Here is a 19,517-nt window from a genome sequence, read left to right on the forward strand (position 1 = left end):
GCGTTAATAGTCGTATGATACGATAATATGTATTAACATGGAATGATCGCACGCTACGTTACTAATAGTTATGGCCTGTGACTAACAACGCATATGAATGTCACTCACGGCACTTGCAATCAGTAGCGTTACAACAAGCGGGTAGTGTTGTGTTTGTCGGACGTTTTTTATGTAAATAAATAATAGTTTTCATGGTGAAGTTTAATACACTTACCGATTACGAAAGAAATAAATCTATGATCTGGTGACATTAATTAACGGTATGTAGTGATTTATTTTACCACAATGAAAAATATATCAGATTCTATTCTTCGTCATACACTAATTTATCTTATCAGTTTTTAAACTTTAAGTACAAAAAATCTGATTTCATCATCATTCGATTCGATTGATTTCATTTATATTATTGTCTGAATGCATACTTAAACGTACCGCATCTAAAAATCTCTGTCTTTTGCGTCCCACTGGACATTCCACTCTTCATATTGTAAGAGAAGAAAAAAAAAAAAATGGTATTTACCGGAAAAATTTAATCTGCTTTGTTGCAGCCATAACTTCTCCTGTAGCATGGTTTCAAAGAATTGTTTATTGAATTACTTTAATTTATTTTCAAGGTGAAAACACTGTCATTATGCAGAGTATTGGTATATTTCTCGTGGTGCCGCTACTCCTCATAAATTTCAGCCAAGCCTCATCTCCAACACTTCCATCATTACAACCTATTGTCATTAATGGCAATTATTCAACAACTTATACGAGGGAAATAAACACTTACATTGAATATGTGTTTGTGTACAGTGAAAGCAATGTAATTATTCTGTATATTGAATTCAGTATTGTAGAAAATCAGAATTTTTATTACTTCACACGTACAGTAAAGAATGTACCAATTGTACTGTTCATATTTTGTAACAAAATTTCACTGGTTGTAGATAACATCTTTAGATGGTGCTCGTATAACAGTTAAGAGCAATGCCAACAGCAGTCTTCCTTTAATTGTTGTTGTTCGTCAACAAAAGGGAATCTTGTCTTGGCAAATTCCCCTGTTTGTTAAAACTGTCGATGATGTTCTCAAATATAACACAACAAGTCGAACATTGTGTCCAACAAATGATTATCAAAGATTGGGCTCTAGAGACCAAAATGAATTCGTAACTGTTAGTATTTCGACTGCAAGTATATCAAACATCAGCTTCAGCATGAGTGTCTTTCCATCTAATGACTTCTATATGCAGTAAGTTATAAATTATTTTATATAATTGTAACATCTTGCCATAACTACCTTTGTTCCTTGTTAACACCTGATAGAGGGTTTGATCATATTTGCGTTAGAAAACCATTGAAATAATAACAAAGTGAAACAATTTTAATTTTAGCCCTGGAGAGATTAGAAATGTAATTATCTCCCCGGCAGAACCAATTTATTATGGGTTCAAATTTTCTGGAGAAATGGAAAGTTCTTCGGTGTTGATGCAAGTGGAGTCTGATAGCGATACCTGCATGACAGTCTCCATTCAGAATATTTCAGTGAGTGCACTCCATTAAAGGCATGTTCTTTTTTATTTAATTTGGATGTGGATCATTTACCTTCAGCTCGAAAAATTTTTCTATGATTTTGAACTTGATATGTAATCTGTATAAACAGGCATAGTGGAACCTCGTTATTGCACAGCTGACCTGAGTGTCTGTCTTATAGCGAAGATCTTACTCTTCTGCAGTTCATTCGGGAGCAGAAGTATGTAGTCACTGTAGTAGCCATGCTATGGCCCAGATAGCAAGGGACTTGCATCTGCCATATAATGTGCGAGAACACCTTGTCAGAAGAAGGAGGTCGTTCAGCGGCGTAGGGAAGAATTGTCTTAAACTAGGATGCGTAATAACGAGGTCCCAATCTCCTAAGAATTTTTAGTCGTAGAAAAATAAGCATGAGGTTGTGAACTTCCTTTTAAATAGTGAGATTTTATTTTCTAGTGTCCGGTATTTGATCTGGAAAGAAACATTCAGTTCTCCGGATACTGGCAAACAGTGAGCCGAAAAGGTGGCATCACCATACCGGTGAGCATTGTAATTTCTATATGCAGAATTATTTAATGTCTTAGCCGTACATTGAACTGGTATTCTGAAAAAATTATCCAGACGCATTTATCAACCTTGTCTCTAGTTCAGATATAATAATGAGTTATATTTTCAGAGAGAAAGGTATCCGCGTGGCTTCTTTGTAGTTTTGGTAGTAAAAGGAGATGACAGTGACTGTAAGGGAAATCAAGTGCAGAGTCATCCAGGAACTAAAAAAGTGTCATTATCCATAGAACCAAGCATAACAAAGCAGGACTATATATTTGCTTCCTCCATAGTTGTATCAGTTTTAATAGGATTTTGCATTTTCTATATCATCGGAGTTATTGCATTCAGGATCAGAGAGGGTAGAATTTTAAGAGAACAACTACTATCCGATCAAGACGAAGCAGAGCGAACACACAGTACCGAGGGTCCATCTTCAATGGGCGAGGTAACATACAATAAATAAAGTTAGTGTAAACTGTCATCTGGTTGTTGCCATCAAATAATTTTCAAAAGGTATTTAAAACTTTCAGCTCGGCCCTAGTCAATGGGCTTCCATAGACGAAGACTCTTCTTTGGATGAAGATGACATAGATATGTTGGAGGACGCACTTTCTGACAAAGAAATTATAAGAACTAGACGAGTGCTCTCAGTTTGTGATCTTGCTCGAAAAGATCCTCGAATTTTGAGGCATAAATCTCGTTTGTACGTATATTATCTCGGTACTATAGCCGTATTTTATACGCTACCAGTTATTCAATTGGTTGTGACCTACCAGCAAGTTCTGCATGTGACTGGCAATCAAGATTTGTGCTACTACAATTTTTTGTGCGCGCATCCTCTGGGACTGTTGTCGGACTTCAATCATGTCTTTTCGAACTTAGGATACGTGATTCTAGGCTTATTGTTTATACTTCTTACCTATGTCAGAGAACATAGAGAAACAAATGAAGAAAGAAATAAAAGTTTTGGCATACCGCAACATTATGGGTTGTTCTATGCTATGGGTGCTGCCCTTATTATGGAAGGCGTTTTATCAGGCAGTTATCACGTCTGCCCGAATCACAGCAATTTCCAATTCGGTACGTTTGTATCAATCGACGGAAATTATATTTCAGGTCAGCTTTCAAAACTGAGATTTGGAATTTGATAAACTTTCATGTTTCCTACAAACAAAATTCAATATCGATTTTCTGGGTTATTACAAAATAATTTTAACTTCGTATCAGGCCTCACAATCATACGCGATAAAAGAAAACTTCTTAATATATGCTATCATAATTGTCTTTATTTTTAGACACAAGTTTCATGTATATAATGGCGGTTCTCTGCATGGTGAAGATCTATCAAACGCGACATCCTGACATCAATGCACGAGCCCCGGTTACATTTGGTGTTCTAGCATTTGCTATTTTCCTAGGTTTAATCGGGGTTCTAGATGGTTCGAAATATTTTTGGATAATATTTACAATCATACATCTTACCGCTTGCTTAGCTCTGACGGCACAGATTTATTACATGGGTCGATGGAGATTTGATAGAGGACTACCTCTGAGAGTTTTTGTGGTAAGAAATAATCAAATTAGAAGATTGCTAAATAAATACAAAGTTCGTTTGAAATTTTATATGGTTTAGTTTAACACGGATATATGTGTCACAATAAGTTAATATTATAACACTTTCTGATCAGATAATGAGACACGATGCTCGTGCTGGCATCACGAATTTGCTACGGCCAGTATATGGTGGAAGATTAGTGCTATTAATTATTGCCAATGTCTGTAATGTGCTGCTGGCAGTATATGGGAATATGCATCACGATAAAGACTTTGACACTTACTTATTGGCAGTATTAATGGCTAATCTACTTCTCTACACTTTCTTCTACATTGTAATGAAGGTATGTCTTAACTCTAATATTGTAATTTTGAATCCAACATGCAGTTGTCTCACCTAAGAATTGTATCATGGTGTTACTTATCGTTAATTGATAAATCTTAAACCATTAATTACAATTACCTGCTGATATACATTGAAATACGTTACAAAATATATATTTATTTTTTAGCTGTGCCACCGAGAGCGAATCTTACTACAACCTCTTATCTACATTATTCTATCTTTCTTGACTTGGGCAGCAGCCATGTACTTTTTCATTCGCAAATCAATATCCTGGGCCCTAACTCCTGCACAATCTAGAATTTATAATAAGCCGTGCGAATTGTTAAATTTTTTTGACCCGCATGATATTTGGCACTTCTTATCAGCTTTAGCTATGTTCTTCTCATTTATGGTGCTATTAACATTAGATGATGATTTAGTGGACGTACATAGAAGTCAGATTCCCGTCTTTTAGAAAAAAAGGTCGTAGTTAATTGTGAACAATTATTTAAATTTATGTCAATGGACTTAGTTCCTATGCCATCGCAGCAATCGCAGCAAATTGGTGCATAGATTATTCCTTTTACATTTTCGAATTTATAATTTGTATATTATCATCATTGTACATATTGTAATGAATTTATATAAGTTTTTAAAATACGGAGTTGCGCGTGACAAAACGATATTATATACAATCCGTCGTGTTGGTGATGAGTGAAGAACTAAAGAAACCAATCTTAAAAAAAAATTTTATGCGATTTTTCTAAAAATAAATATATTATCTCTTTATATTCCCAATTTTTCATATTACAATGTAGGTAATAAACACTGCCATAGCAAATATGCACATCAAGAACATGTACATTATTCCAGCACGATATTTATCATTTAAAAAATTCGACTGACTTGGAAAAATGATTTCATTTTACATATATCAGTAAATAATTACTAATTGAAATTTTCTATAAACGCTGTATTTTTTTTTCATCTTTAGTTATAACAGTAATAACAAATAGGATGTCTTAGAAGAATATTTACAACAAATGAGTCCTAAAAGTGTTACATACACCAGGTATGTGGCTATTTTAAATATGTGACATGGATTGACTATGACGAAGCACTAGAATCATTGTGATGTTCTTCTCCAGACGTTTCAAGCTGTGAGAGAGTTCGCAGAAGTTCGGCACGTTCACCAGCTTGCAGTCTGTGCGCGATTTCTATAACTGCATCTAATCTCACGTCTGGACAACATTCAAGGGCCTCCTTAACCCGAGTGAGAACCGCGTTCCTCCGTACGCAATTAATATTACGGCTTAGAACACTGCCTTCAGTTTCATTCTGGCTTATTAACCACTTGGCTACAGCCTCATCCTGGTCCCACAGATAAGACTCTGTAGCACCTCTGTCTTCTACGAACCAGCGTCTCAGCATAGAAACTACTGTTCCAACACCCAAGCTAGGCTGTGTTGACAAGACATCGTTTATGGCATCACACTCCAGGAGTTTACGTCTGAGTCTCCAATATAACATGCGGCGTGCTGTTTTCCATGGAATTATTTCACTAATGACACCCTTCTCCAACATTCTTTCAGGAGTATCATGAAGATCGGCAAAGTGAACAGCGACTTGGTGATACATGGGATCCAAGATCTGTTCTCTTTTCCGGATTTCGCTTTCCAGGTTAGCACGTTCTTCAGCGGAGGTTGAACTCGATATTTTTTCCTGAATTGACATGGTAAGGTTGAAGATCAATATTCATGGTTGGACGTAAGCATTGAAAAATCATTGTCAGTTACATTGCTCAAGACTTGTGAAATTGCTAAACGTAAATATTTTTAAATACCTTGAAGTTACGTATGACAGGGTCAACTCTATGCATGGTTTTAATTATATCTTTGTTTCTAAATTTGATTTCGACGATTCCTTCTGGTTCTAATACACCTCCACGGCTTGTTGTGTCGGCAAACATTTCCATATGCCTGGGGTTTATAGATGGATCAACAACTGCCCATGCACCACCTCTTAGTTCTCCATTTGGAGGGATGTACACTATCACTGGTCTGGTATACTCTTTTAACGCATCAACAATGTAAGCACCAAACTTAACAACTTGCTCGTACATGTCTGTTGAACAAAACGTGAATTAATGAACATACGGAAACTTTGATAATTGTTAGTAAAAACCATTCTTCAATTTACCTTTCATACCACCCGAAAAACCACGCCAGTTAGCAAAGATGAAAAGAGGCAGTTCTTCTTTGCCAAAATCACGAATAGCCTGAGCAGTTTTATATGCACTGTCTGGAAACCAGACTTGACCCGCCTGTGAGACTGTCTTTGCTTCAGAGTCCAAATTTGCGGGATCTGCTGGTAAATGCAGTTCGACAGTTCGTGTTTCTACGGCTATCACACCGCAAGGGATACCTCCAAGTCTAGCACGTCCAGTTACCACAGTTTGTGCCCAAGGCCGCATAATTTCCTACAAGTAATTGAAGTGAAATTGAATTAAGTGCACGATGACGTTAATTGTAACTGCAATGGATCATAATTCGTCGCTAACGTATTCTAATCTTACCTGCCATGAACCACGATCGAAAAATCCACTTTCCCAAGCCGCAGCGTCAATGGGAGAATGTCTTCCTTCAAGCATCCACCTGGGATCATAGGGAGCCTTGGTAGGAACATATCCAATTTCTCGGTCAATTGGATCTGGATGTGGTGCAGAGAGAATAGGAAGCTGGGCTCCTTTAGATTTAGGTACATAGCTAATCCATCTGAGTACAGTGGCTATACCATCTAAATCTCTTGGTTCAGTTGCGTGTGAAACACCGTTATTGTGCATTATTTGAATTCCACCCAATTGATTATTACTAGCGTAAACCTCACGACCCAACACTGTATTCAGTGCTCTATACCCGGTTAATATAATGTGCGAGTTCTCAATTTGTATAACTCGTTGCCCAAGTCGCAGTAAATAAGAACCAATACCAATTGCACGGCATGAGACAACTGATATTGTAACCACCTACAAAGCAGAAAAATTAATCCATGACATATATTATTCTTCACGGAAAAATTTTCACTAAATAATATTTAAAATAATTTTATCTACAAAAATATTGACAAAAATTTAGTCATCAACTAGGAAAGTTGGGAATATTAACAAGTACAAACCTCGTTATATGCTTGAGACGTTTCACCAGCAATCATACCAGCATATTTAAGATTTTCAACTCCCAGTCCATCATCTTTGCCTATAATATCAGTTATCTTGTAGCGAGGCTCACCATTGTCTTCAATTAATGATGCCTTAATTGAATTATGCGGTGCTAATCTAGCATAGTCGTCAGGAGTTACATAGATGTATTTGAAGCCCTTTTCAGGCTCGTTTTCATCCTCCCACGAAATTCTGAACAAGCCTTTCACCTAGTTCAACCAACGAATTATTTTGCGAAAATTTTACATTCTGATGTGTTTTCTAGGTCGGTCAATTGGTGAAAGACAGCAACTAAATGCACGATAGATTCTAAAATGAATGAAATCTAAAGTAAAGTTCACGGACGTACCTCTTCAGCAAGACCAATTCTGGCACCAGAATTCGCCGAGAAGTAAATTCTTGGAATTCCAAGATCTCTAGCTGTTTCAGATGCTCTACAAAATACGAGATCTTCTTTTGGTCCAAACGAACCAATTTGGAAAGTCAAATCATTTGCAATAAGTATGATATCTCTTCCAGCTGGGTACTCTGGGGTGTAAAGTCTGAGTTTCCATGCGACCATGCCAACGTCGTTTTCACCAGGTAATCGCTTTTGTTCTACTAAATTTTCACCGTCCAAAACAAGTTCGACACAGTCCAATACCGGGCTCGGAATCTTGATATTTTCTGTTCAAGTATACGAAATTTTCACTCAAACACACATGTGTATAATTTTTGTTCGTGGGCCAGAGTTTAAATTTTCTATTAGTAGTAGTTAACATTTCAACCAACCTGAGGTAGGTCTTTCCTCAATGTATTTCTCCCAGAACTTCTCAATTTGTTGACGGAACATATCCGGTAAATCATACACATAAGTAGTTCCCGAACTCTGTGCTTGGAACCGTTTAGCCTGGAGATAATCTTTGGTCAGGTAAGGTGTAGAAATAGGCAAACCATGCATTGGTCCTGGTCGCCAGTTCGCATTAACTGCCGTAGATCCATAAGACTCAAAACGGATAATACCAGTCTTGGGTTCCGTAGCCTCAGTATAAAGGTGTAGATCAATGCTATATCCACTATCATTTGCAATACAAAGACGAACGTTTGAAGTTGGTCTTCCTGGTGCTGGACGAATTGTCATTTTTATCTCAGCCTATGAGATAAATATGTGAATTAAATATTTAAACATCGGATTATGTGGATAATTTGAATACACCAACTAATAACTTTTGTAATAAGATAACTAGATTTTAAAGTTTCAGTTAAATTTCTTTATACTTACTTGTCTAACTCGTAATTTCCACAGTCTAGGACCATATCTGAGCACCATGCTCGTAACACTTTCTTCAATTCTGCCTGGATCCATTATAACAGTTGGTGCAAAGTTCAAGAATATATGGTTGCAATCCGTGCGTTTTGCTAGGGGATGGGAAAAGGCTACTTCAAGCTCGTCCATTGCTTCCAATAGTACTCGTTCACCTTCGTTATGCAAGTAATCAAAGCTAGCCTCCTTTGTGATGAGATCTGAGTGACGTATAATGGAACGGATGAAGAAGCGATAGTCTGTAACTTGCTGGCCCTTGGCAACCTGGAGATATGGTAAAAAAAATTGAATTTTAATCTATAGGACCATTATCTTCAAAGGCTTGTCCAAATTCGCTAATATTATTCCATGGGAATCAAGATTTGAGTGAAGACTAATAATGAACAAAAGATCTATGCACCTTAGCTTGTCCTAAATAGAGATGCATCTTTTGATTTGATGTAGGTAAAGCTTCAAGGTCATAAGTCCGCATTCTGTTAAGTTCCAACTGGAAGGCACAGCCTGGTTCAAGATGTCTGTAAATACGATCTTCAATAAATCCATCACGTTGTCGGAAAGTGAAAAATTTTGGAAACTGCCTCTTTTTTAGGGCAGCAAATGTCACTCTTCTGATTCCACGAGTAATTAACTCCTCTTTGTTAGTCGCGCACCAGTCTCCGAACAGTCTGGACATGACTGCGTCGTCTTGATTACCATTATCTTGTACAGCAATGCTTAATATGTGAACAGGTTCCGCAGGTATTTCACCTCCCTCAGCAATACCTGTTTCACCAGTACTCAGAGAAACATTGATCGACGTACTGTGCCGAGATTCACTTCCAGCAGTTTCTACAGCCTCGAGAACTTTGGCAGAAACTGTATTTCGGGACGACAAGTCTTCTAGCAGGTCAAGTACCTCATCAGAGTACTGGCTAAACTCTTCGAGATCTTTGAAGGCAGCCATAGCTCCTGTTCTATGATTGACAAGAGTAAGATTCTGGCGATTTGGATGATTGTTCGGCAAAAGAAATTGAAAGTGAACTAAAGGTATTTCTCCAGATAGTTCTAGGTGCTGCAGACATGCTAATTCGTAACTGATGTAAGCTCTGCGAACGTAAACTTCCAAAGCAGCATTGCAGACAGCACGGTTCGAGTGATAAAAGAAATCGTGTAGTATATCGAATATAGAAGTTTCAGAAAGTATCAGCTTCTGGAGATTCTCAGGATGAAAATCATGTCCATACATATCGACTGCAGATAAGAATATGGATTCCATCTGATTATGTCTCAGTTCGTATGCAGGTTGATGTGCTGCTATCAAGACTTGCCTAGCTCTTAGAGCCACTCTGCTGTGTTCGGTGCGATTTAAACTTGTTAATTCAGTCAGTGTACTGGCCAGCTCGTCTGTAAGCCCAGGTTCGTTAGCCCACAAGTGATCAATGAGCATAGTAACCAAGACATTTTTCTTTTGTACATGATTGTGACTGAAAATAGTAGCAGTGACCATACTCATTTCATCTTTATGCTGTTCCCTCAAAGCCGACACACACTTGTCATAATGTCCTTGTTGGAATTGGCTTTCAACTGTGTAGTACTGCCGTAGAAGTTCGTGAACCGCTGTTTTCATCCTGCCACGAATACCATTGCGATATCTTTGTACCAGTTGAACAATACCTTGAGTTGTCAAGAAGAAAACGTCTCTGTCCGTTCGTTTGGAAAGGGTGGCGGCATGTCCGTCAATTACAGACGCAATTTGCTGGCTTGGAAACTGGGCTAAAACTGAAGTGATGTTTCTTTCGTATAAGGTCATGTATTTTCTGATCTTCTTCTCTACAGATACGGGAATTCTTCCAGAGATAGTGGAGATCACTTCTTGGAGCTCTAGCAGGGGTAAGCTAGGATCGCGCAGGGAATTCATGAACTTTTCAATCAGTTCTCGGAGCCTCGGTAGATGGTAAGGATCGGGCAAACAGTATCCAGCAAGGGTATTTTCCAAAGCGCTTCTATATTTAGCGTGAAGTTGGTTGAGTTTTTCAGGAATAGCAGGCGCAATTGGTGCTGGGAATTGCCCAGTGTATTCTTGCGCTTTGCTGACTAGTGAAGGATCATCTAATTCCAAATGGGCAATCAATGTTCCTGCATCTAAGATTGCACCAGGTCGTTTAACGTAAAACAAACTACCAGCTTCTCCAGCCGTCACCGTCATAACCATCTTCATTACTTCTATTTCAGCATATGCTTGACCACGATCAATATGGCCACCATCCTCTACCAGAAAACTGATAAGTTTACCCGCTGAAGGTGATCTCAACAATGACGGATCATTATCCTTTTCAAATATACATGTCTGGTTGCCAATTACTATTCTGTACCGATCAACTTCCTCTCTCATGTAGGTCGTGAAACTTGATCCCTCCATTGAAAGTAGTAAACCTCCGTCCGAAAGTCTATGAATCTCCACTTCTTTATAGGAACCATTCATTACAAGGAAGTAGGAGTTTGGGCCTGATTTAGCTGTCTGTACTTTGTATTTGAATCCATCATTGATAAGTTCAACCTGAAAATAGTTTTGGTATTAATTTTCAGGAATTTTATTTGTATCTTTTTCATCATTAATGATTAGTAACAGATATGCAATGCAAAACTTACCTCACAAACGTTGTCCAAGTCATTGCTGGCTTGGATTTGACCCTTTTCTAAGGCTGTTTGAAAACCATTAAATGCAGCTGTGATTGTTCTATCAGCGATATGTAACGCCCCGCAAGTCACGGCCAGCAAAACGTCTGGTTTATCACTTTGAACACGTTCAGCAATGAGTAAGTCAAGCCACGCGGTATCAAAGCTGTTTGACTGGAAGGATTCAGTTTCGAGAAGTGTTATGAGGTACTCTACTGTGGTTCTAAAATCACCTCTGATACTCAATTCTTTTAAAGCAACAACTAAATTTTCGCTAGCTTGATTACGGTCTTCACCCCATGAAAAACAATGACCAAATTGCGAGTCGGCAAATTCGTGCAATCCTCCAGATGCACCGACTGAAAAATATCCCCAGACGTTTTTCGACGATCTGAAATTGAGCTCTTGCACCGTTCCTGAACTTGGCTTAAATCCTGAAATGATTATAAGTTTCGTTAATGCTTGGAATTTTTAAAAAATATCTACAAATGAAAGTTTGTTTTAAAAAATGTATGAAATAATATCTGAAAAATTTATGGATGTTTACAAGCATATCACCTTCATCTGGATTTTCACTTGTGATTCTGGCAGCGATGACATGACCCCAAGGTTGTGGTTTGTGCCTTGGTTGATCGAAATCAATGGGAGTATCACCCCATGGACTTTCCCCGTACAAAAGCCGAATATCCTTTATATGATGCAAAGGCAACCCCATTGCAACTTGAAGTTGAGCAGCAGGTAAATTGACATCAGAAACCATTTCTGTGCAGGGATGTTCTACTTGTAAGCGAGGGTTTAGTTCCAAGAAATAGTAACGACCTGATGTATCGTAAAGATATTCAACTGTGCCAGCACTAACGTATCCTACCATTTTTGCCAGCCTGACAGCAGCCTAGAACATAGAAGAACGAATTCATGAATAAATTATCGATGAGTGTAAAGCGAACAATGTTCATTATCTTTCTGCTCTAGTTTTTCTTTTTTTTTTGTTCAGTCTCTGTAGTTTGAAAAGCTGAAAGCCATACTTTTTCCATTTCTTCAAAGACTTCTGGTTTAGCAATGACAGCAGGTGCTTCCTCAATGATTTTCTGATGTCTCCTTTGGATAGAACAATCACGTCCGAAGAGTGAGATAGCATTTCCATAGTTATCAGCTAATAGTTGCACTTCCAAGTGCCGAGCACATTTGGCAAGCTTCATTATGAATATGGGCGATCCTGGGATCTCTGTTTGTACTTGTCTGTAATAGAATGGTAATCGCTAATATGAATGAAAATTAAGCATTTAAATCGCAGAGTTGCAGCATGGATAACATAGAATAATGTCAGAAATTTAATCAAAGGCATGGGAGTTGACGTACTTTAATGTAGTAAATGCTAATCCAGAAGAGTGGACAAATTTTTTAAGTAATATTTTCGACCAACTATGCAGATACCAACTAAAATTACTAACAGAAAAGATTATTACCTAAATAGCGAAGGTAACTCTTCAGCATTATCGACTTTACGAATACCTTTTCCACCTCCGCCTTCGCTTGCCTTTACCATTATAGGAAACCCGATTTTACTCGCAGCAGCAAGACATTCTTCCACGCTAGAGACACATCCCTTTTTAAATAATTCAGATGATATTTTTATTTTCTTTCCACTGTAGTGAGCTTTCAATTCCGAGCCAGACCATGGGAGTGTGGGTACATCTGCAGTTTGAGCAACAATACTAGAAGCAATTTTATCTCCAAGAGCCCACATCGCCCTTTCAGAAGGTCCTGTAAGATAATTGAAATAATCATGTTGTTAATAAATCAGGCCTCTAAGTTATTCGAATTGGAAAAATAATTTTAGTTGATCGTAATAGTCAGATTATTAAATAAACGCTCTTATTTTAAGCATACCGATAAATATTATGTTATTTTTGTGCAAAAGTTCAGGCAATTTTGGATTTTCCGACGCATGACCCCATCCAGCCCAGACAGCTTGTACTTGAGTACGGACCGCAATGTCGATGATCAATTCAACATTTGCATAGTTGTTATTGTTGGATCCTCCAGGCACTGGTACGTACTGATCAGCCATTTTAATGTACTCGGCATTTGCTTTCAAATCTTCCGGGGTGACCATAACTACGAAGCGAATCGCTCTCTCGTTTTTGAACATTTCGTACGACCATCGGCGAATTGATCGCATGCATTTGACCGCAGCGATTCCATTATTTGCTATGAGAACCTGAAAGAAAATAACTATGGTTAAGTTTTATATTTACGTTTCTTCTTTTCTATTCTCATTGTAGGATAACGTAAGTTGTATGCAGTACGAAACGTGTTGTAAGTTGAGTTCGAGTGTACGCAAGTCCCCCATTAACGTGAAGTTTCACTAATGAATAATTAATCCTTCCTCGTCAAAGACGTCGGTGGAAACAATTTGAAATTATAATTTCATCAGGAATTACAAATTCTGAGTACTTACACTACACCTTACATCTATTTCTATAGGCTTCAACGTTTACGTTATGCAAGAGGTTTCAGTTGACATTAATCAATTTGACTATGAGGTTTGGATACACTATTTCTGCAAAAAGTTAAAATGTTGTTTGAAAAATCTCAGATACCTATATCATTGCTAAATATACATCACCATTTCGTACTTATGCAAAAAGCTTCATAAAATTTATTTTACAAATTGGAATCATCTTAATGAACTTGTAGGTACAGCTCGAAGAGATTTATCGCGGCGAGATATAAGCTTAAGAATACCAAGTACCAATTACATAATTCGAGAGACAATAGGCGATTACATTTCATTTACATTGAAAATATTTCACAATATTTAATGACACAAACTAAAAATTTGAGCAAAAAAAAATATGTTGTTTGACTTACTTTGTTTATCACTTGAGTTCCGCCAAATCTACGGACAAATTCTTCGGGCGTTGCAACGGTGAAATCCTTTTCTAATTGTCGACTTTGCGCTTGGATCATCACCGTGCCTTGCGACATGCTGGGCCTATGGAACAAGGAAAAAGAAGAAAGAAAAACGAAATTATTATACGACGATCAAGAATTAATTCCTCAACACGTGAGTTAATCTACGAACGTATAAAATCACAAATGTTATGATTATCGTGTTTAACAAATTATCGTACACGCAAGTGTGCGAAAAATACTCTTTATCATAGTATTTTTTGTCCAATTGTATGTTCAAATATCGCTAACGTTTGTAACATAAATATTATTGTGAACTATGAGATCATAGAATGTGTTTCGCGTATAAGCAACAAACCAATGAATACTGTGTATATATATATATATATATATATACACACAATATATATATATATATATTTCCGTAATGAAATATATAGCTTGGTAAAATGGTCATTGAGCTCGCGAGGTGGCTTGTATTTCCTAAAATGTATCAGCAGGCACGTCGGATATTCGTATCATGTATATACGCATAACGAATTAATTCAGAACAGAGAAAGTTCCGCAAACTATACCGTTAACAAAACTGTATTTGAATCACTACGATTACATTCCATTCTGTCATCATGTACATTTACGCGTATACGATAATATGCTCGTTATTTAACGGCGGCAACGAACGATTAGATCGAAAAAAATTTTCCATCGATTATAACATTTCAATTACGATATTGGACCGTGAACCTTAATCGTCGTTGTAGTTTTTTTTCCTGTCAGTACAAGGAGAATTTGAGACTGGTCTCATGTTGTTTTTTTCAGCAGATAAACAAACAAGACGATTAAGTAGGATTGAAACGTAAAAATTTGTAGAAAAAACAAAACAATGATGGTGATCTTCTTTTACATTAAAATCGTCAGGAAAAGTGTGTGAGAAAGCAAAATGAAAAAAAAAATAAATAAAAATGTCTATATTCCACGAACTATTTAGCTCAATAACAAGCTTTTCTTCGGCTGTTATGTTTTGAAACTTTGATGACACGATTATACACGCGAACGGGCGAGTTACGAAACGATCGTCAGCAATTGAAGTATCTGCTTACTAGACAGTGGTGTAATGGAGAAAGTGCGTAAATCAACATCCGATTGTAGGTCTAATGCTCGCTTGTCTAAGGGAATCGAGAGTCGTTGCTGAGAAAAGACTAACGACTAAGAACAATCTCTGATTAAAAAACGAGCCAAATTGTCCCGTAAATAGATATAAAATTGTGAGATACAAGAAGATTTCTCGTTGGGTTTAAAGTAAACGTGAATTACGTCATTTTCAGCCCCTCGTCTTCCTGCTCGTCTGTTCCGTTGGAGCTTGTGCTGGTCCTGCATGTTTCGGTTGTTTCGGGTTTTTCGATCGGCATTTTGGCTACTCCTGCCAATAGGTTGTCCGAACTCTTCCAAATTGGGTCCTTCTCGGTGCTATGAGCGAGGACGAATCTTTTCATACGTTTCATTTCTGTCGATTGCATCCAGCGTTTTTGTAGGGTATTATAAACCCACATTAACGGAACGAAATATAGTACTTCGGGAAAAATTTCAACGGTTTGATCGAAAATGGTTCTCAAGTCTGCGCGATTCTCTTTAAATGCATCCGCAGCCGATGATCCGAAATTATCCACTGTGATTATCGTGGAACTTTCGTTTGCACCCCAAACTAAAGTCGAGGGCTTCGTTAGTCGAGCATTTTCGTTTCAAGAAACTTGCAATGAATCAAAGATGAATTTTCATAAACTCCGCATCCCAAAGCGGTCAATAATTTTTTACAGCGTCGAATTGAGCGTGTAGGAACTCCGCTTGTTTTTTTTGCTCACTAGTTTTTACCAACGAGAGACTTTGCCAGGTATTTTCAACGGGTACATAGTCCAAGGTTTTTAACCTGCCGTTACGTAATACAAAGTACGTCTTGATTATAGCCTCATGTATGAATTACACTTCTACACTCAAATAGTCGTTTGGTAAAACTGATCGGTCCTTTTCGAGTATATTTTCAAATTCTGTTTTAAATCTCTTCATAAAATCATTTCCACGAAGAAAATATACCTCCAAATATGCGGCGTGATTGCTCTTTCGTTCATTACCGTTATCTCACTCCCGCCACGTAGGTAATAATAGCGAGCATTTGCGATTCAAAACTCACACCGAAGTGGTACGTAAACCAGCCGATTTTCTATATCTGCAATGCGAAAATATTTTCACAAATTATGAGTAACAAGTTGGCCTCGTCGGTATTTTGCGAAGGTTTGATTCGCCCCTCGATCGACAAACTTTTGGGAAAGCTTCAGTTTCTCGACAATTCTTCGAGTAGACAGGCGATAAACGTTTTCGGGTTTGCGTGTAAATTTCAAAAGATCTCCGAAAGCCGCGTCCGCGCTGAACAGGTGCTCGATCCTTACTGCGAACGATGTTCACAATTCTGTAGTGAGGTTGTGGTCACTGGTGAATTTCCTTCTTCTCTGCAATGTTCCCCACTACGTGCTGCTGCATAACCACTCGGGGAAGATTCTTACGGTCGTTCATTCTTGAGCCCGATCGTGTACCCCACACTCATTCGTTTATTGTTCTCGTCACAGCAGTCAGAAGTTAGCCACCGACGTCGAGAGGTCGTCGCTTTCGATTAAGCCATGTTAAACCCGTTGCTACAAAAATTTTATCGGACTTTCCGGTAATTTAATACGTATATAAATAGTGCTGTGACATATAGACGTCAATTTTTGTATATCGGTATTCGGTATTTAATTCAAAACCGCAGTTTCTCCTTCGACGGCATCTCTCCGTGTCTCCGATCCCGTTCCAAGTTGCAAATTTAAAACGGAAAATGCAAATTGAAAATTGAAAATTCAAGCACATGCATGATAACGATGTACGGACACGCGGTAAGCGTACGATAACGTGAACATCGCGCAGATCCTGGTCAGAATTTTACCTGAAATAATTCACCTTGCTGGTGTCTCGGTATTGAAAGCGCGCGGTCCAAAGTCTTGTTCGAGGTGAAGGGGAAAGGCATGTTATGCTCGATAATTGTACGTTGAATATTTGTAATTTGTGCAACGTAAGTACACGAGGTACGCCATACGTTATACGGCATATGTACCTGCAAAGTAGGCGAGTGCCTTTATACCTGTATCCGCTGCTAAAATCCGCACATGCAGAAAAACGTGTTTGAGACTTCGGTCGAAGACGTCACACCGATGAATATTTTGCGACCGCACCAATCGTACATTTTAATCGATATGAATCATGTCGTTTGAGAAGAAATATCCAGCGGCGAAGGAGGTGAAACCATAGCGACCGCACCATAAAACAATTTGACAAGGGACATATAGAAGAGGGCAAGGATTTCGAAACGCGAATTACTTAATTCCGTCAGGGAAGTATCAGTGAGCGGTTTGCTTCATTTTTATTTTCGTTGGGTAAAAAATTAAATATTCATATATTTTGAAAGGGTGCAGGAATTTTGTCGGAAGCTCATTTGTGTAATGTTATGTATATATAATGAATATAACCGGTGAACCACCTGTTTGCAGTTTGTCGCCGTCATTGCAGATATTATAATATCATGCGTATTTGTTGTCAATTTCAATTTCAAGCGAAGGTCGTGGTTGACGTACGTACGCAAGTCATCGTTCAATGGTTGGCTTCGGATTCAGAAGAATTTACAGACATGAGGCGGTGTGCTAATTATCCGGATTTTTTTTACGTCTCGCAACTACGGCTGAAAAACCCAGCTGTATTTAACGTATCTACAGATTATAAAATATGATGAGAATAAAGAAACACATACTGTTAACAATAAATCATTTTAATTTAACGACTAATCGACGGTCTCGCAATTAATTATAATCGTAAAATGGATTGCTAAATAACCAAAATCAAAGTAATTCCGGCCAATTAACAATCGCGTAGAAATGTATTTCCGATTGTTGTTTATTTACCTCGACATCGGCATCGCGGGATCCAGAAAAGTTGAAAAAATCAAGTTTTCAGCGGTTTCAATTACCTGCGTGATAATTTTAAGTCACATCTATTTTTGGCAATAATCGTTCGTATATCATCCAAGAGAAATGCACGACACGGTAAACGAAACGAATAAGAATAAAATCATTAAAGGTAATTCGCGCACGATGAAGGAATTGCCGGCGCTGAGTCAATTCAGACTGCACCGAACGCGAGGAGGATGTACGAATTCAACTAAAATTTTCACCGCGAAACTCTCTTTATAAGAGATATAATCGTACATATATATGTACGTGGTATAAATAAAAAAATAATAAGAAAGTTCAGAAAATAAATTGTTCGCTACACGTCGAAAATAGGGTCGGTCACGTGCGAATGATGCATAAAATTCTTTTTTACCTTTATCTTTTACATTTGCTTTCTCTCTCTTTCTCTCTCTCTCTCTCTCTCTCTCTCTCTCTCTCGCTCTCTTTCCCTCTCTTTCCACATTTCAGACGTGCGTGCAATACTTAATCCTGCCTACGCGCGCCTACGAGGAGCGGTGAAAAGGTTGTCATAAAAATATTGAAATATACGATACCATTAATTTGCAAATATATGCAATATACACTGCACTATCAGCTCTGGAACCGAATGGTGTCTTCTTATCGTGTATTTTATAGATATACCAATCCAGTCGAGATCCCAATCGAAATTTATTGTACAAAATGTGAGAAAACCAGTCAACGTCATGAGCATATATTATATTGTGGGTGTTGTGATTTTATAATGCTTTTCTTGTATGGCAAGTGTATGAATTTTTTTTCTCCCTGTATCTACTTGCTACTGTTTCAACGAATTCTGAGAATTTTTGTATTATATCCTCAAATAAATGTCACTGCAAGAATATTTTCATGGATCACGCTGCAAGTTTTGAAAATGTCGCAAGTACACGATACGACATAGCTTCATGGGTTAACCGAGAGAATTTCACGAGTTGACATGGAAACTTACGCGACTTGTAGAAATACAGGCATAAGGAGGATTTTCTATACATCACAAGCCTTGAGACACGTGTTGCATAACAAATTCTCTTATATTATTGTATATACCGTACGAGACTCGTTCTTTCGCGTCATATATGAACGATTCATATGCACATATTGTACGATGTGGAAATGGTCACGGTTTTAAATTTTTATTATCTCGATCCGTGCGATTGGTGTGGAACTTTTGTTTGTCAATACATCCCTTTATCCTGAAAGGTGTATAAATAGTGAGTACCTATGCATGTATAATATAAGGATTGCATCGTACGTAATAAGGGCTATAAGAAAGGTAACATTGTAAACAAACCCGATGGAAAGATCATAGTCACTATAATAATCATCACAAATTCGCAATTACATATTCGACGCGAGTTTTTAAATTATAATAGCGCGACAATTAAAAAGTGGATATATTAATTAAAGCGTCCGCAGTATCTAATAATTTAATACCCA

The 19,517-nt window shown here is 37.7% G+C and overlaps 2 protein-coding genes across 11 annotated transcripts in view; one reads left to right on the forward strand and one right to left on the reverse strand.

Annotated features, from left to right (window-relative positions):
* LOC107217671 (SID1 transmembrane family member 1) lies at positions 1 to 4,732 on the forward strand. Of its 2 annotated transcripts, none has more exons than XM_046736539.1 (10): positions 1 to 260; positions 615 to 808; positions 933 to 1,234; positions 1,377 to 1,527; positions 1,972 to 2,055; positions 2,192 to 2,509; positions 2,595 to 3,180; positions 3,360 to 3,628; positions 3,753 to 3,962; positions 4,131 to 4,732. In XM_046736539.1, the coding sequence occupies exons 2-10, from the start codon at positions 632 to 634 to the stop codon at positions 4,416 to 4,418; spliced, it is 2,385 nt and encodes a 794-aa protein (XP_046592495.1). In that variant the 5' UTR covers positions 1 to 260; positions 615 to 631; the 3' UTR covers positions 4,419 to 4,732. The 2 variants fall into 2 exon arrangements, with proteins under 2 accessions (XP_046592495.1, XP_015510779.1); XM_015655293.2 differs by having other exon boundaries at positions 5 to 260; positions 2,595 to 3,144.
* LOC107217669 (acetyl-CoA carboxylase) overlaps positions 4,227 to 19,517 on the reverse strand; it is a 24,273-nt gene continuing 8,982 nt past the window's right edge. For 7 of the 9 annotated variants that reach the window (XM_015655286.2, XM_046736531.1, XM_046736528.1 and 4 more), the window contains 15 exons: positions 13,993 to 14,116; positions 13,009 to 13,339; positions 12,585 to 12,882; positions 12,144 to 12,357; positions 11,677 to 12,010; positions 11,092 to 11,552; positions 8,864 to 10,999; positions 8,422 to 8,727; positions 7,932 to 8,292; positions 7,510 to 7,826; positions 7,118 to 7,369; positions 6,519 to 6,968; positions 6,143 to 6,422; positions 5,787 to 6,067; positions 4,227 to 5,665 (listed from right to left, as the gene is read on the reverse strand). In XM_015655286.2, the coding sequence (XP_015510772.1) occupies positions 5,051 to 5,665; positions 5,787 to 6,067; positions 6,143 to 6,422; positions 6,519 to 6,968; positions 7,118 to 7,369; positions 7,510 to 7,826; positions 7,932 to 8,292; positions 8,422 to 8,727; positions 8,864 to 10,999; positions 11,092 to 11,552; positions 11,677 to 12,010; positions 12,144 to 12,357; positions 12,585 to 12,882; positions 13,009 to 13,339; positions 13,993 to 14,116 (6,760 nt within the window). In that variant the 3' untranslated portion in view covers positions 4,227 to 5,050. Of the gene's footprint in view, positions 5,666 to 5,786; positions 6,068 to 6,142; positions 6,423 to 6,518; positions 6,969 to 7,117; positions 7,370 to 7,509; positions 7,827 to 7,931; positions 8,293 to 8,421; positions 8,728 to 8,863; positions 11,000 to 11,091; positions 11,553 to 11,676; positions 12,011 to 12,143; positions 12,358 to 12,584; positions 12,883 to 13,008; positions 13,340 to 13,579; positions 13,682 to 13,992; positions 14,117 to 15,348; positions 16,490 to 19,517 lie in introns of those variants that run through there. The other 2 variants (XM_015655285.2, XM_046736532.1) reach the window with 2 other exon arrangements.

This window comes from Neodiprion lecontei, chromosome 4 (assembly GCF_021901455.1).
Source record: "Neodiprion lecontei isolate iyNeoLeco1 chromosome 4, iyNeoLeco1.1, whole genome shotgun sequence".
In the NCBI taxonomy this organism is placed as follows: Eukaryota; Metazoa; Arthropoda; class Insecta; order Hymenoptera; family Diprionidae; genus Neodiprion; species Neodiprion lecontei.

Excerpts from the sequence above, each read along its gene's own strand:
- LOC107217671 (XM_046736539.1), top strand. The coding sequence starts at position 632 with ATGCAGAGTATTGGTATATTTCTCGTGGTGCCGCTACTCCTCATAAAT. Across the intron at positions 2,056-2,191 it reads AAGGTGGCATCACCATACCG|AGAGAAAGGTATCCGCGTGG; the intron begins GTGAGCATTGTA and ends TTATATTTTCAG. Across the intron at positions 3,181-3,359 it reads CGACGGAAATTATATTTCAG|ACACAAGTTTCATGTATATA; the intron begins GTCAGCTTTCAA and ends CTTTATTTTTAG.